The sequence below is a fragment of the Rhinopithecus bieti genome, unplaced genomic scaffold, assembly GCF_001698545.2.
Source record: "Rhinopithecus bieti isolate Rb0 unplaced genomic scaffold, ASM169854v2 scaffold_62304, whole genome shotgun sequence".
Classification (NCBI taxonomy): domain Eukaryota; kingdom Metazoa; phylum Chordata; class Mammalia; order Primates; family Cercopithecidae; genus Rhinopithecus; species Rhinopithecus bieti.
This window is the reverse complement of record NW_016823627.1, coordinates 116,965-130,880: the sequence shown is the minus strand read 5'-3', so window position 1 is coordinate 130,880 and position 13,916 is coordinate 116,965. Positions and strand designations below refer to the sequence as shown.

At 43.6% G+C, this 13,916-nt stretch overlaps 1 protein-coding gene across 1 annotated transcript in view; it reads right to left on the bottom strand.

Annotated features, from left to right (window-relative positions):
- The window catches only part of LOC108521714 (sodium/hydrogen exchanger 7-like), a 69,006-nt gene that overhangs the window by 3,548 nt on the left and 51,542 nt on the right, over positions 1 to 13,916 (bottom strand). Inside the window, exons 11-13 of the mRNA XM_017861680.1 lie at positions 9,755 to 9,837; positions 6,779 to 6,884; positions 765 to 1,044 (exon numbers count right to left, since the gene is read on the bottom strand). Of these exons, the coding sequence (XP_017717169.1) occupies positions 793 to 1,044; positions 6,779 to 6,884; positions 9,755 to 9,837 (441 nt within the window). The 3' untranslated portion in view covers positions 765 to 792. The remainder of the gene's footprint in view (positions 1 to 764; positions 1,045 to 6,778; positions 6,885 to 9,754; positions 9,838 to 13,916) is intronic.

Genomic DNA, 13,916 nt, shown 5'->3' with positions numbered 1-13,916 from the left:
AAAAAAAAAAAAAAAAAAAAAGTTGAATGCTTTTTGCAGTGATACCATCATCAGTTTCTAAATACCTCCTTTCCTCAGATTCATTAAAAAATAAGAGTATAACACTGTTTGCCTTTGGTTTTAAACATTTCATAACTACTTCTTTATGGATATCACCAGAGAAGGAACTATAATTCTTTGTTCCATGTTGAAATGTTCATGGACGTATTTTCAAATCTTCAGTCTAGAAAAAACACAGGCAGCATAAAGTCAGGAATGCTGATATGAGGTTGCAGTCAAGCAGCCTTCGTTGCCAGAGCCTCCACTCAAATTGCTTTTTCATGTTTTCTGTCCCATTTAACACCAGTTTCCCATAATCCTTGGAGTTCCGATCTCAATTGCCTTCCTTCTCTTTAACTTGATATTTCTATGGTCAGCTTGACTTGCACTGCTGTGTACTGAGATGCAACCTCTCATGGGAGGAATCCCCCTGCCCAGCACCTGCCTCACCTTGTTCAGATGCTGCAGGTGAATGAATTAGGAGACCATTAAAGCATGCTAGTTTTTTTGTTTAACTCTGAAACAGTGCACTATGTGAAAAAAAGTGGGAATAGGTCTATGTTTGTCTGAATTTAGAGACACTTTTGCCTCACCATCTGCATTGTGAATTAAATTTTAAGTGTTACGATAGCTTCAGACCCCAATAAAATAGAAGAGTTAGTTCAATCTAGTCACTGCCCCACCTCAAACAACACTAGGCCGTCCTCACCCCATCGGGAGCCTACCCCATCGTGTCAGGGTCTGGGGGAAAAGTCAAGCATTATCTTCCAGAGGAAACACTAGGCGGGTGCCCCGGCTCGAAACCTTCTGGTCTCCCATTCCCAGGTCTCGCTCCAGCACTTCCTCAGAGCTGCTCTTCGTTCTCCGGCTGCCCTCCAGACTCGTGGAGGCGGTGTGCGAACTTGAGGAGCCATTTGCAGTCACTGTGCTGTCCCCGTACGTCAATGTCAGGTCGCCTTCAGTCAGGATGAAATCGGAGTCTTCCTCTCTCAGTGGCTCTTGGTTCTGAAAAGTGCAACCAACAACAACAACAACAAAAATGAGAGACTGATATCTTCCAGGTTTGGCACCAACCCTAACCCCAATCCCAACTCCTCATCTGAAAACTGGGGATTATGAAACTTGCCTGCCTTGAGCCTCTAGCGTGGTAACTGGACGTAAACTGTAGAGGGCTAGGCACAGTTGCCAGGACTAGGACTTAGAATACTAGAAAACAGTTCCTGATTTCAATGTCTGACAGCTTGGGGTTAGTGAAAAGAGGAAGAAAGGGAGACTAGCCTGGATTTCCAGCTTCTCAACACACAAAGAAAGGCCAGAGTAGGGTAACTGGGCAAACGTTGCAAACAGGTTTTAGGTACTGTCTTCTCTGGGTAGGCATTCTGGATGGGCCTCCCGCCCTATACAAACCGTCTCGAACCCGTCTTGTTTACATTGGAACTACTCTTTGTCCTAGTCAGTAATTCAGGGAAGAGGACAAGCCATTATTAGGATTTCTTCCCTGTTTCCCCTGTCATCTCCCCACAGGAAAACCCTGGTAGGAAGCCCACCCACCACATCCTCAGGTGGATGAATCAAATGATCAAAGGAGAGCAAAGTCACAACCACTTGAACTATCAGATGGTAGCAAGAGTGCCAGAGACGGCATGAGGTCAGACAGGACCTTCTTCCTCCAATGGATTTAACCAACAAAACAAGGGGAAGGCCACAACCCAGCTCCCCCGCTGCATTGAGGCCTATTGAGTACTGTGCACTGCCTTCTAGAAGGGCAAACACAGTGTCAAATACGCTGGGTAAACTGATTTTTTTCTCTCCTCTTTCCCACCGACCCTTCAAAGCTGATCTGAAGTCCTGCATCCTCTTATGAGACAGTCTCTGGGGTGCCAAACTGGCCTCTCTGACCCCCTCAGGGCCCTCGTGCAGTCACACTGCCCAAGGCCATGGGCAGATTCCGCCAGGTCAGTGCCTGGACTCCCCATCTAGGTGACAAACGCCAAAGGGCAATGACCTCCTTCTCCACACCTTGGCACCTTCCTCAATGGTGCTGACCTCATAGTAGGTGCTAAGTGAATGCTGGGTAAATGCACCAGCTAGGGAAGACTCATGGGTTGAGTTTCCTCTCCCAGACTTATTTCTGTGCACTCACTGGCGCCAATCACATACTTGTTTTCTGCATTCTCAGTGATGTCAACTTCTTCACACACAGTCTACAATGTGACTCCACTTAACTAATGCTTCAGCATTTTTGACAACAAGCACGCAACTCCTCTCACTTGCTGCTTCAAATCCCCACTGGAATGAAGCAGGGTGCAAATGCCCAATGAGATAAAAGTCCTGTATTCAGGCAGATGCTCAGAGCACAGTTCTAAAACTTGCTCTAAACTCCCAAATTTCCTCTTTACCAGTGTTTAGAAAGTCCTGAAACTCGATCTGCTTTACAGTAGCCTTCCTTCTTTCTCTTTTTATTTTTTGGGACGGAGTTTCACTCTTGCCACCCAGGCTGGAGTGCAATGGTGCAATCTTGGCTCTCTGCAACCTCCACCTCCCGGGTTCAAGTAATTCTCCTGCCTCAGCCTCCTGAGTAGCTGGGATTACAGGCATGTGCCACTACACCCGGCTAATTTTTGTATTTTTAGTAGAGATGGCAGTTTCACAATGTTGGTCAGGCTAGTCTCAAACTCCTGACCTCAGGTGATCCTCCCGCCTTGGCCTCCCAAAGTGCTGGCATTACAGGCATAAGCCACCATGCCCAGCCAGTAGCTTATGTCTCCCATCCGAATTTCCAGCTCCCAGGGAGTTCACCTTCCCTGTCTCAGCACATCCCAGTTCTCCCATTCATACATGTGCAACATAATGATTTTATTCATCTCTGTCAAAATCTCTCTGCCAGGGCTCTTGGCTTCCAGTTTTCAGGGAAATGGTCCTGGCACATATTTTACTGCTTCAAGGTTTGGAGCCATGGAAGGACAGAGGCAAACATGGGACAACTGCAGGTGAGAGTAATTCTGCAAATGAAGGAAAGCCCACCAAAGCACCACAGAGGAAACCCTGGGCATGAACTATGATGTGGTCCGCTTTCACTCTTTGCAGAGGGAAGCAGGGCCTAAATTCATTGATAGGAGAAAACAAGACTAGATGTCAACCCGTTGCATTTGCGAAACTCCCAAGCCCAGACATAGTANAAAAACCAGCCATGGAGGGGCCGGGCATGGTGGCTCACACCTGTAATCCCAGTACTTTGGGAGGCCGAGGCGAGCGGATCACTTGAAGTCAGGAGTTTGAGACCAGGCTGCTCAACATGGTGAAATCACGTCTCTACAAAAAATACAAAAATTAGCCAGGCGTAGTGGCACGCAGCTGTAATCCCAGCTACTCGGGAGGCTGAGGCACAAAAATCGCTTGAACCTGGGAGGCAGAGGTTGCAGTGAGCCAAGATGATACCACTGCACTGCAGCCTGGGCAAGAGAGCAAGACTGTCTGAAAAAACAAATGAACAACCCATGGAGAGTGATTCTGACATCAAAGCCTAATAATGTTACATGCAGATGATAAAACCAATCTGCTCCCTTGAATTCTAGATGATAGGATTGACACAAGTTGGTTTTGTTATGCTGAAGGTCTGTATAATCATGTAACTAGCTGTGCAATTAAGTCTGCTATAAAAATGCAGTGAAATCACCATGAAAACACCTGCAAACAACAGTGTGTGGGGATGTGTGCATTTTAAATAACCAGAGGTCATTTTCAAAAGTGAAAGAACATTGTTAGGAAGGTGGATACCACACCTAAGTGGTTTAACGTTAGTGGAAATAATGACTGATGAACATCTTAGAAATCTCCAAATAAACTTGGCAAAATAGAAAACACCTTTTAGATGGTTGGTAAGAACCATGCAACAGGTGTCAAAAGCCATGAGAACTGCCCAATCTGAGCACTAAACTTTGCAGTGAGCCCCTTCACCTCTGTCAGTTTGGGGTTCCTCCACTGATAATTTTGAAGAGACCCTTTGCTCCCACTGTCTCAGCAGCAGGCCCCACCATGTCTGGAGCTGGCTGAGACCCTAGGCAGGACCCTGGCTAAAAGCAGCAGCAGCAGCAGCAGCAGCAGCAGCAGCAGCAGGACTGAGGGTAATTCTCACTAGAAGGCCAAGTCACTCAGTCTTAGGTTGGCTGTGGGGAGTCACAGCCGAAACATGACCCCCCGAAGCAAACTTGGAGTGGTCCCTTGAACTGCTGGGGGAAGCACTTGAAATTGATGCAATTCTAAGCTTACTGAGTTTACGCCGAGTTCAAACTAGTCCGGATATTCCTAATCTATGGGTAAGGGACTGGTTAGTAAGCTTCAGATTACATAAGGTTTTTATAAAGTTTTAATAGTGGATTTGTTGTTTTCCTATTACATAGACATGAAAAGTGATCCTTATTAAAACCCAATTAAGATGGAAAGTTTTACAAAGTGTTTAGAAGAGACTAGAGTTAGAAGACAAATTTATATATATAAACCCAGTGAAACTTAAGATCAGAAAGTGTAATCACAGTTGGGGCTTCATTAGTGGGAGAAGTGGAGATGCCGTCAGCACCCTTAGTCTCCGATGATGTATGTAAAGGGCCCCTACTACCACTTTAGACAGCGGGCCAAACTGAGCAAACCAGTCAGCATTCAGCACAAGACAGCTTTTCTTAAGTAAGCTAGTAGCAGGATGAGAAATTACAAAACTAAGTTTTTAATCTATTGGTCTGTGTCCTTCTAACCTAACAGGTAACTAGCATTATTATTTAGGCTGATAGATACTACATTTAAAACTTACCACAAGCATTAGACATCACTTTACAAACTGGGAGCAGTTCTAGGGAAATGGTGTTCTCACCATCCTACATATTTCTTTTCGTCATTTAAAACCAGTTTATCACAGGTGGCACAGGAATTTCATTTTTATATAGGGAGGAGCTGTGGGTGTTGAAAGTTCAACTGTCTTTAAGAGAAAGACACATGAATGCTGCTGTCACATTTGGTGAAATTTCCAAGCAACAGCTGTGGCAGAACTACATTTTTACCAGGCAGAACCTGCTCCGAAGCGGGTGAAACCCAGAAGCCCAGCTGAGTTTCTACGCGTAAAGTTCTGTTGCTGCCTACCAGGACTTTCCAATGGTCACTTTCCTCTGAGGGGGCCAAGGAGGGGTCCGAGGGCCTAGGGATGACAGACACACAGAGCTTACTCTCTGCAGCAGCGAGTTTATGACACACGGTGACTTGGCCGTTGTCATCCCTGTTCTTGAAGGAAGAGCATGCCATTTAAAGAGCTGCATCCTCCAATCTCGGCTGCTCTGATGTGGCTGCTCTTCTCTTCCGCCCCAGCACCCCCACCTAGCTATGGTGTCCACATCCCTTTCCCCTCTGTACCACATGAATGTGCACTGCCTTTCCTAACCCTGCTACCCCTCATTAGAACTTACCTGTTTAGGGCCGTTCTCTTTCAGATCTAGGCTTTGTGTTCTGCCTTCTCATCACCAATCAAGTAAACTGCAGGTTATTTGCTAAGAATGTGAAGACCTGCATGAGGGTCCCAGCTAATTACTAACTGTGAGCTCAGGGCCAACTCACATCCTCTCTGAGATGCACTTTCCTTCTCTGTAATGCTGCAGTACTTGCTGATTCATGGTATGACCCAAAGAATGAACTTAACCTTTGTGAACTCTAGAGCTGTATGCAAATTTTAGAAATTCTTTTCTTCTAGGGCATAATGACTGTGTTAGTGACAAGATGATTAGGATGGCCGAGGAGGGATAGAGGAAGGCCTTTGACTTCTCCTCTACTCCTTCCACGTGGGTAGCTACCTTGCTCTCTCTACCTCTCTGCCCTGCACCCTGCAACTCACACCAGGAGTTCAGGAGTCAGCCCTAAATCTAAGACGTCCACCAGTGTACATGTTCTTTTCATACTGTGCTGAGTCTATTTCCAGAATCTGAAAATGGAAAGAAAGGGCCTAACCATATCAACATAAACTATTTAGAAAAGGAATCCTTGCATGTTTTGTGGTTCAGTATATCTTCATGTATTTCATCATTTAATGCTTCCAGCCAGCCTGTACTACTAGGCCCATTTTATGGATTAGAAAACTGAGAGGTAGGCCTGGAGCGGTGGCTCACGCCTGTAATCCCAGCACTTTGGGAGGCTGAGGTGGGTGGATCATGAGGTCAGGAGTTCAAGACCAGCCTGGCCAACATGGTGAAACCCTGTCTCTACTAAAAATACAAAAATTAGCCAGGTGTGGTGGCAGGTGCCTGTAATCCCAGCTACTCGGGAGGCTGAGGCAAAGAACTGCTTGAACCCAGGAGGCAGAGGTTGCAGTGAGCCGAGATCGTACCACTGTACTCCAGCCTGGGTGACAGAGTGAGACTCCATCTAAAAAAAAAAAAAAAAAAAAAAAAAAGAACTGAGATGCAGAGCACATCTATGGCCTGTCAGGGGTTGTGTTCCAATCCAGTGGCTCTGATTCCAAATCCAGTGTTCTTTCTACTATACCACAGCTGCCGATGTTGGGGAATCCCATTACCCTGGTAAAAGGTTTCTCTGTTAGTGTGCAAAATCTATAAACATATGTAAGTTGGCCATTTTTAATCAGCTTATTAGAGAAGCTAAACTCTGTGGATTTGGAGGCATAAGTATGATGGTTTCTTCTTCCTATGTAAGACACTGCCCTGGCATGGTGACCAGGACTCCAACCCTGACATGCAGTACTTACATCATACACCTGGGGACTGGTCAGACATCGAGCTAGCAAGCCACACCAGGCAGGGAGCGTGGTGGTTAGTGGGGGGCCGCTGTGTGTGAGGATGGGCTTCAGGTAACTTTAAAATGGGAATTAAGGAAAAATGGCTACAAAGAAAACATATACACAACAAAATGTGCTTAAAAAATCGCCCGACATTCCACCCACAAAAACCTTCTTTTCCCCATTTTACTAGTACAATACACAAAATACTTGTAACCTGCAACAGTTTGAATCAAAGAGTAAGATACACCCTATCAGCCTTAAATAGTAACTGTTAACTCTTGGGTTGGTAATTCCCAATTTTCAGTTCAAACGTGTGTTTGATTAATTAGAAAGTAGATCCCCCTTCTCCCTTTGTCATGCTGAATGGAAGTTTTGGTTTCAATCAGCATTTCAGCCTCTGACACACAACTGGCTCCAGGCCTTAGAAACAGGAGATAGTGTCCCTGGAGTGGGGAGCTGCAGCCCCTGTGTCCCCTCTGCTCTTGTTCTCTGCATGGATTCCTGTTAAGCCACTCTACCCAGAGGGCAGGTGGTGGAAATGTTGAAGTTACTTGAACAGGACCTTAGGGGTAGCCTGGGGCTACTACAAAGGCAGAAACTGAGACTTGGCAACATCAAATGATTTCAGTAAGGTTACTCAGACTGTAAATCTCTCAACTTCCCATACAGGACCATTCTTCACTCTACCCATAGCTTCTCTCCTAGACGCTAACACAAGGCTTTTCAACCTCAACACTACTGACATTTAGGGCCAGATCATTCTTTGTTATGGGGGCTGTTCTGTGTATGGTAGGATATTGAGCAGCATCCCTGGTCTCTACACACTACAGATGCCCCTCGACTTAGGATGCAGTTACATCCCAATAAGCCCATTAGGTTGAAAATATCATAAGCCAAAAATGCATTTAACACACCTAAACTACCAAACATCACAGCTTAGCCCAGGCTACATTAAATGTGCTCAGAACACTCACATTAGCCTACAGTTGGGCAACATCATCTAACACAAAGCCTATTTTATAATAAAGTATTAAATATCTCATGTAATTTATTACATACTGTACTGAAAATGAAAAACAGGATGGTTGTATGGGTATTCAAAGTATGGTTTCTACTGAACGCAGATCAATTTCACACCATATCGTAAAGTTGAAAGAAATGCAAATTAAAGCCATGATTAAATACCACTACAAACCCAATAGAATGGCTAAAATTAAAAAGACTGACAACACCAAATGTTGGTGAGGATGTGGAGTAACTGGAACTCTCATACACTAGAAGTGACTGTGTAAAGTAGTACCACTATTTTGGAAAACTGGCACTGTCTTCTAAAGTTGAAACTACCCATGCCCTATGACCCAGCAATGTTACTCCTGGGTAGATTACCAAAAAAAAATGTATATGTACATCAAAAGACATGTACATCAATCATAGAATAAATTGTGATACATTTATATAAGAAATACTATGGAACAATGAGAACAAATGAACTAGAACTACACATAACAACATGGCTGTATTATACACATGATGTCAAGCCAAATAAGCCAGACACTAAAATATATATACTATATAATCCTATTTATAGAAAGTTGAAAAACAGGTAAAACTATTAAGTGTTGCTAGAAGTCAACAGAGCAATTACATTTGGGGAGGGGGAAGGAGTAGTAATTGAGTCATGGCATGAGGGGGCTGGCAATTTTGTTTCTTTCTCTCTTTTTTTTTTTTTGGAGACAGGGCCCAAGTAGCTGGACTACAGGTGTGTGCCACCACACCTGGCTAATTTTTGTATTTTTTGTAGAGACAGGGTTTCATCATGTTGCCCAGGCTGGTCTATAATTCCTGGGCTCAAGTGATCCACCTGCCTTGGCCTCCCAAAGTACTGGGACTAAAGGCATAAGCTACCATGCCCAGCCTTGGTAATTGTGTTTCTTGATTGGTTTGGTGTTAAATGAGTGTGTTTATTTTGTGATAATTTACTGAGCACTTATTATTTGTGTAGTTTTCTGTATATCTGTCATACTTCAATAAATTTTTAACATTTTCAGCATCTCCAAAGACCATATATAATAAGCCACCTGCCCATTTGATGACTATGTCAACTTAAGAAACCATGAGGTGTTGGGCAAAGTGGCTCATGCCTGTAATCCTAGCACCTTGGGAGGCTGAGGCAGGCAGATTGCTTGAGCCCAGGAGTTTGAGACTAGCCTGGGCAACATGGCGAAACTCTCTCTCTACCAAATATACAAAAAATTAGCTGGGCGTGGTGGCATGCACCTGTGGTCCCAGCTACTTAGGAGGCTGAGGTGGGAAGATTGCTTGAGCCCGGGAGGGGAAGGTTGCAGTGAGCCGAGTGCACCACCACACTCCAGCCTGGGCAACGGAGTGAGACCTCATCTCAAAACAAAACAAAACAAAACAAAAAAACCAAGAGGGTTTAAGATTTTGGTTTTTAATTTTCACTTGAGACCAAGTGAATCTACAGGAACAGGGTTTGCCCTGCGTGTGGCCCAGTTATGCCAATGTCAGATCATACAAGATCAGACTTGGCCAAGTTCATCCAATAGGAATTATCCTCCCCATATAGATTAACAGCTGAAGTTCTACTTCCTTTTCTGACCACAGCATGATTCATTGTGTAATTTTAATCTAATCACCTAAAAAGGCATAGTTCCCTGGACACAAAGCTCTTAAGAACTACATGAGTCTACCAGGTTGTGGGGTAATTACTCTAAGGTTATGCAAACATTCCTCTTGGCCAGAGAGATACTCACCAGGACTACCCATGGTTGAATGCTCAATGCACATGTTCCATGAGAAGACGAACTATCCCTGTCCCAAGCATGCATCTTTCCTTATTTATCAGGTGTCATTCACCGACAATTCAACAAGATTTCATCCCCAATGTTTCACTGACACAGGGGATGCTACTTAAAAGGATACTTGTGATCAAAGCTGTACCACAGCCTGAATATCCATGCGCTCTCCTGTTTTGTCCGGTTTCCTCTGGCAGAATCTGGGCCGTCCTAGGAACAAACAAGAGGGCACATGCTTAGTTGTACAAAAGGGATCTCAAAGAAAGGGGAGAAAAAACTTTTAAAATAACTTGTATAGCTCTGGAGCTCACAGTCAAACATCCCATGTCAGCAAAGTTTCAAAGACATATTGGGAGGTAGCATTTGAGCAGAAATGAAATAAACTCAAAAGGCAGAAAAACAGTCTCCAAAGTACAAAGGCTGGGTTATGTCTGTGGATAGCTCAAACTCAATACGGAACAACATTTCTTTTGGCATTTTTATTGCAATTTTCCTCGAAGCATCTTTCAGCAGATTAATTACCCTAAAATAGTCTAGATCCTAACAGGCCAAAATTGATTTATAGAGAATATTTTTAAAAGCTTTTTTAAAAGCAACTTTCCAATCCCCATCCCCAAAGTAGGCCTGTGGAAACCACATTTTGTTGAGTATCCTGACAATCTAGTTAAGGCTTCTCTGTGGTCCTCACCCAGGGACCTACACTGTGCTCCAGGTGGTAAGGTACTTGTTTCCCCACCAGTTTTAGGAAGGTGGGATCAGTGAGCAGGGGAAATGAGCTCGAACTAACAATTCTGTTATTTTATCTACCCTCAAGTAGCAAGTTCCTTGCTACTCTCATGCCCTTCCGATTTAAACATCCCCACCATGTAACTTTCAAAATAACCTGCAAAATCAAACATTCATTTAAGGTTTAGGAAATCTGTTCTGTGCAAGTATCAGAAGTAGCACAGTTAATATAAAACTCAGATCGACTGCAGCAATTTGAGGGTACTACTGGGGCTCTGCAAGCACAGACTGCTTGTGAAGCTGTTATTATCATCATTCTCTTTAATATTACAGGGAGAGGCAACTCCGCAAGTGAGGGACAACTGACAATCACCAAATACAACTTGAACCAAAATTACAAGTAGTTTTAAATCATGGCGAGTGTAAATTCTACCTGCAATGGCAACACCAATAATTAATCAAAGATCTTTGAGAAGCACATAGACAAAAAGGAGAGAAATTAGCAAGCACTATTTATTAATACACTCCTAAAGTTTCCAACCGCAAAGATATTTTTAAAAACTGAATCCCCTTGGTATTTCAGGAATGTTTAGTGATGGATATGGAAATAGCTCAGTTAAATGGGCCCTTCTGTGATTCGGGAAATAGAAACAAGGAGAGACTCCAGAGACCAATCTGATTTTACGTTTTTATAAATCATGTGGAAGAGAGAGAGCACAGAAATGCCTCCATTTGCAGGGTGACTGATTGCTAACCCAATGACAACTCTGGAAGATTCCAAAATGTGACATGACTGAGTAGAAAAGTAGCAGATGACTTTTTTGATAGGCAAATATATAATGGAAAAAATTAAATGGTTCTTTATAAAGTAATAGGCTCTAAGCTCTCAGTTCTAAGTGCCTGTAGAATTTTACTAAGGAAAAGCACAAAGATAAACATCATCAGGAAGGATACTATAAACCATCAGGCACAAAATGAGTCCCCCAAAGTCAGTTTCTTCTACTTCTTCCCTTAAATCAGTGATGAAAACAATGAATCCTACTGTCATCTTAACCTCTGCAAAACCACAAAGCATTTATTATCACCGAGCTACTTAATTTTCTTGCCATTTAAAATTCTCAAAGAAAGCTACAAGAACCCCTGAACTTAATTTAAAAACAAAAAAAAAAAGAAAGCTCCCGAACTATATATAAGCCCCAAGAAGAGACAATTAAAAAATGAGGTAAAGCAAGGGGAATTGCTTCTATTGACAGCAAACTAACAAAAGGTCTTCTCCGTGTTAAGGCCAGGAATGGGTTCTCAATCTCCTTAACTTCATGATTTCCGGCCGTTGCTTGGCCTCCCAACAAGTGCTGGGGACTTACAGCTTGCGAGCCCACCGGCGCCCCGGCTACACGGTGAAACCCCGTCTCTACTAAGAAATACAAAAAAACTAGCCGGGCGGGAGTTGCGGCGCCTGTACAGTACCAGCTGCGGCTCGGGAGGCTGAGCAGGAGGGAATGGTGTAAACCCGGGAGGCGGGGATCTTGGCATGAGGCTGAGATTCAGGCCCCACCTTGCACTCCAGGCCCTGGGGCGACAGAGGAGCCCCTCCGTCTCAAAAAAAAAAAAAAACAAAAAAAAAAGGTCTTCTCAAGGGCTACTGAAAGATATGCCTGCAATCCATGAATAAGATAAAGTGACCTCAGACTCCACAGCAAATCCCGAAATGTAAGAAACTAAGAGCCAACGCTTAGAGGCTACAAGGGGTAAATTCAGGACAAATCAAAAGTGTAACTTTGTGAAAAGGGTGTTAAACAACTTCTTATTCCAAGAGATGGTGCCAGAAGCATGATTAGGTACAGGAAGAAGTTAGATAAATCCACATATGGTGGCTTTGGGGAAATCAGGGTTCTGTGGGACAGAACTAATTTTTTAAAGCTGACCCGGAAGACAAGCAACAAATGAATGCTTCATGACATGACTGGGGCTGCCATCACAGAGAAGCCATTGATAGCCCTTCCTGTGGGTCACTGTGGGAACAGGCGGAGCCTCCTTCCTGGCTGCACTTGGTGACTCTAGGATTTTCCATTCCTGTGCTGTCCACAGAAAAAGCAGACTTGCTCTCTCAACTCGTCTCTCCTCAAAACCTGGGTTCACACCTCATGTCTATAGCTCAGGCAACTTCTAGAGCCTGGAGCATTCTTTTTTTCCTCTCACCTTCTCCCACCCAGAACACCTACCTGGCCAACCTCTATTCATCTTTCAAGCCTGTGCAGAAGCACGGCTTCTCTAAGAAATGTTTCAAAAGCAACACAGCACTCCAAGAAGTGTAGGTGTGGATATCACAGGCTCTCTCAAGAGACTATCTGGGTCCTGACTGTGCCGCTGCCATTGCCTTGCTGTGTGACTCTGGGCAAGTTACCTAACCTTTCTGTGGTTCAGGATCCTCATCTGTAAACTGGAAATATTAATAATTACCTACCTCTAGGGGCATTATGAGGCTGGAATGTTGTGATAGAACAAGAAATATATATCTGGTTTTTGTCTGACACAAAACTCCTAAAACCCTTGGAATTTCCTGAGTAGATGGGGTGGGAGGAACATCTTTTTTATTAATAATAAGCTCCTTTCAAGCACACCTGAATTTATGCTAATAAGGTGACTCTTGAATGGACACTGATTGCCAGAGAAACCAACCATGTAATTAGAGGATTGGAACTTTTAGCTCCATCCCAACCTCCTGGGAGGGGAGGACTGGGGATTGAGTTAATTATCAATGGCTACTGATTTAATCAACCATGCCTATGTAATGAAACCTCCATAAAACCCTAAATGACACAATTTGGAGGGCTTCCAAGTTGGCGCCACATACTCCCATCCCCATCCTTTGCCCTATGCATCTCTTCCATTACGCTATTCCTGAGTCGTATCCTTTCTAACAAACTGGTAATGGTCAAAGTTGTGTTCTGTGAGTCATTCTAGCAAATTATCGAACCTGAGGAGGGGGTGGGAACCCCCCTATAGCCAGTCAGTCTGAAGTACAGGTCATGACCTGGGACTTGCAACTGGTGTCTGAAGTGGGGAGAGTCTTGTGGGACTGAGTCCTTAACCTATGGAATCTGATGCTAACTCCAGGTAGGTAGTGAGTTAAACTGTAGGAGGTCCAGTTAGTACTCATTGGGAATTGGAGAACTGGCTGGTATAGAAAAAGACCTTACATATTTGGCATTACAAGTGTTGTGAATGTAGAGAAAAAAGGTTTTATTTTAGAACTGTAAAAGATTTTTCATTTAAAGAACTTAGGATGGTGTCTGATATGTGGCAGGCACTCAACAAATATTGACTCATTATTGTTTGCCATGTGACTTTTTGTGCTGATTAAATATTTGTGAAATAACCCAGAATCTGGCATATAGTTAGAGCTCATATTACTAATTAAGTTCATTTCCAAAGACTGGATATGTAATTTCAAGCACATATGTTTGGGGGGAAAAAAAAAGCCTAGTCATTAACATCATTTGGCTATCCTGTGTGGCTTTTACACAAGGAATTTTCATCTTTTACTGACATTATTAATAGAG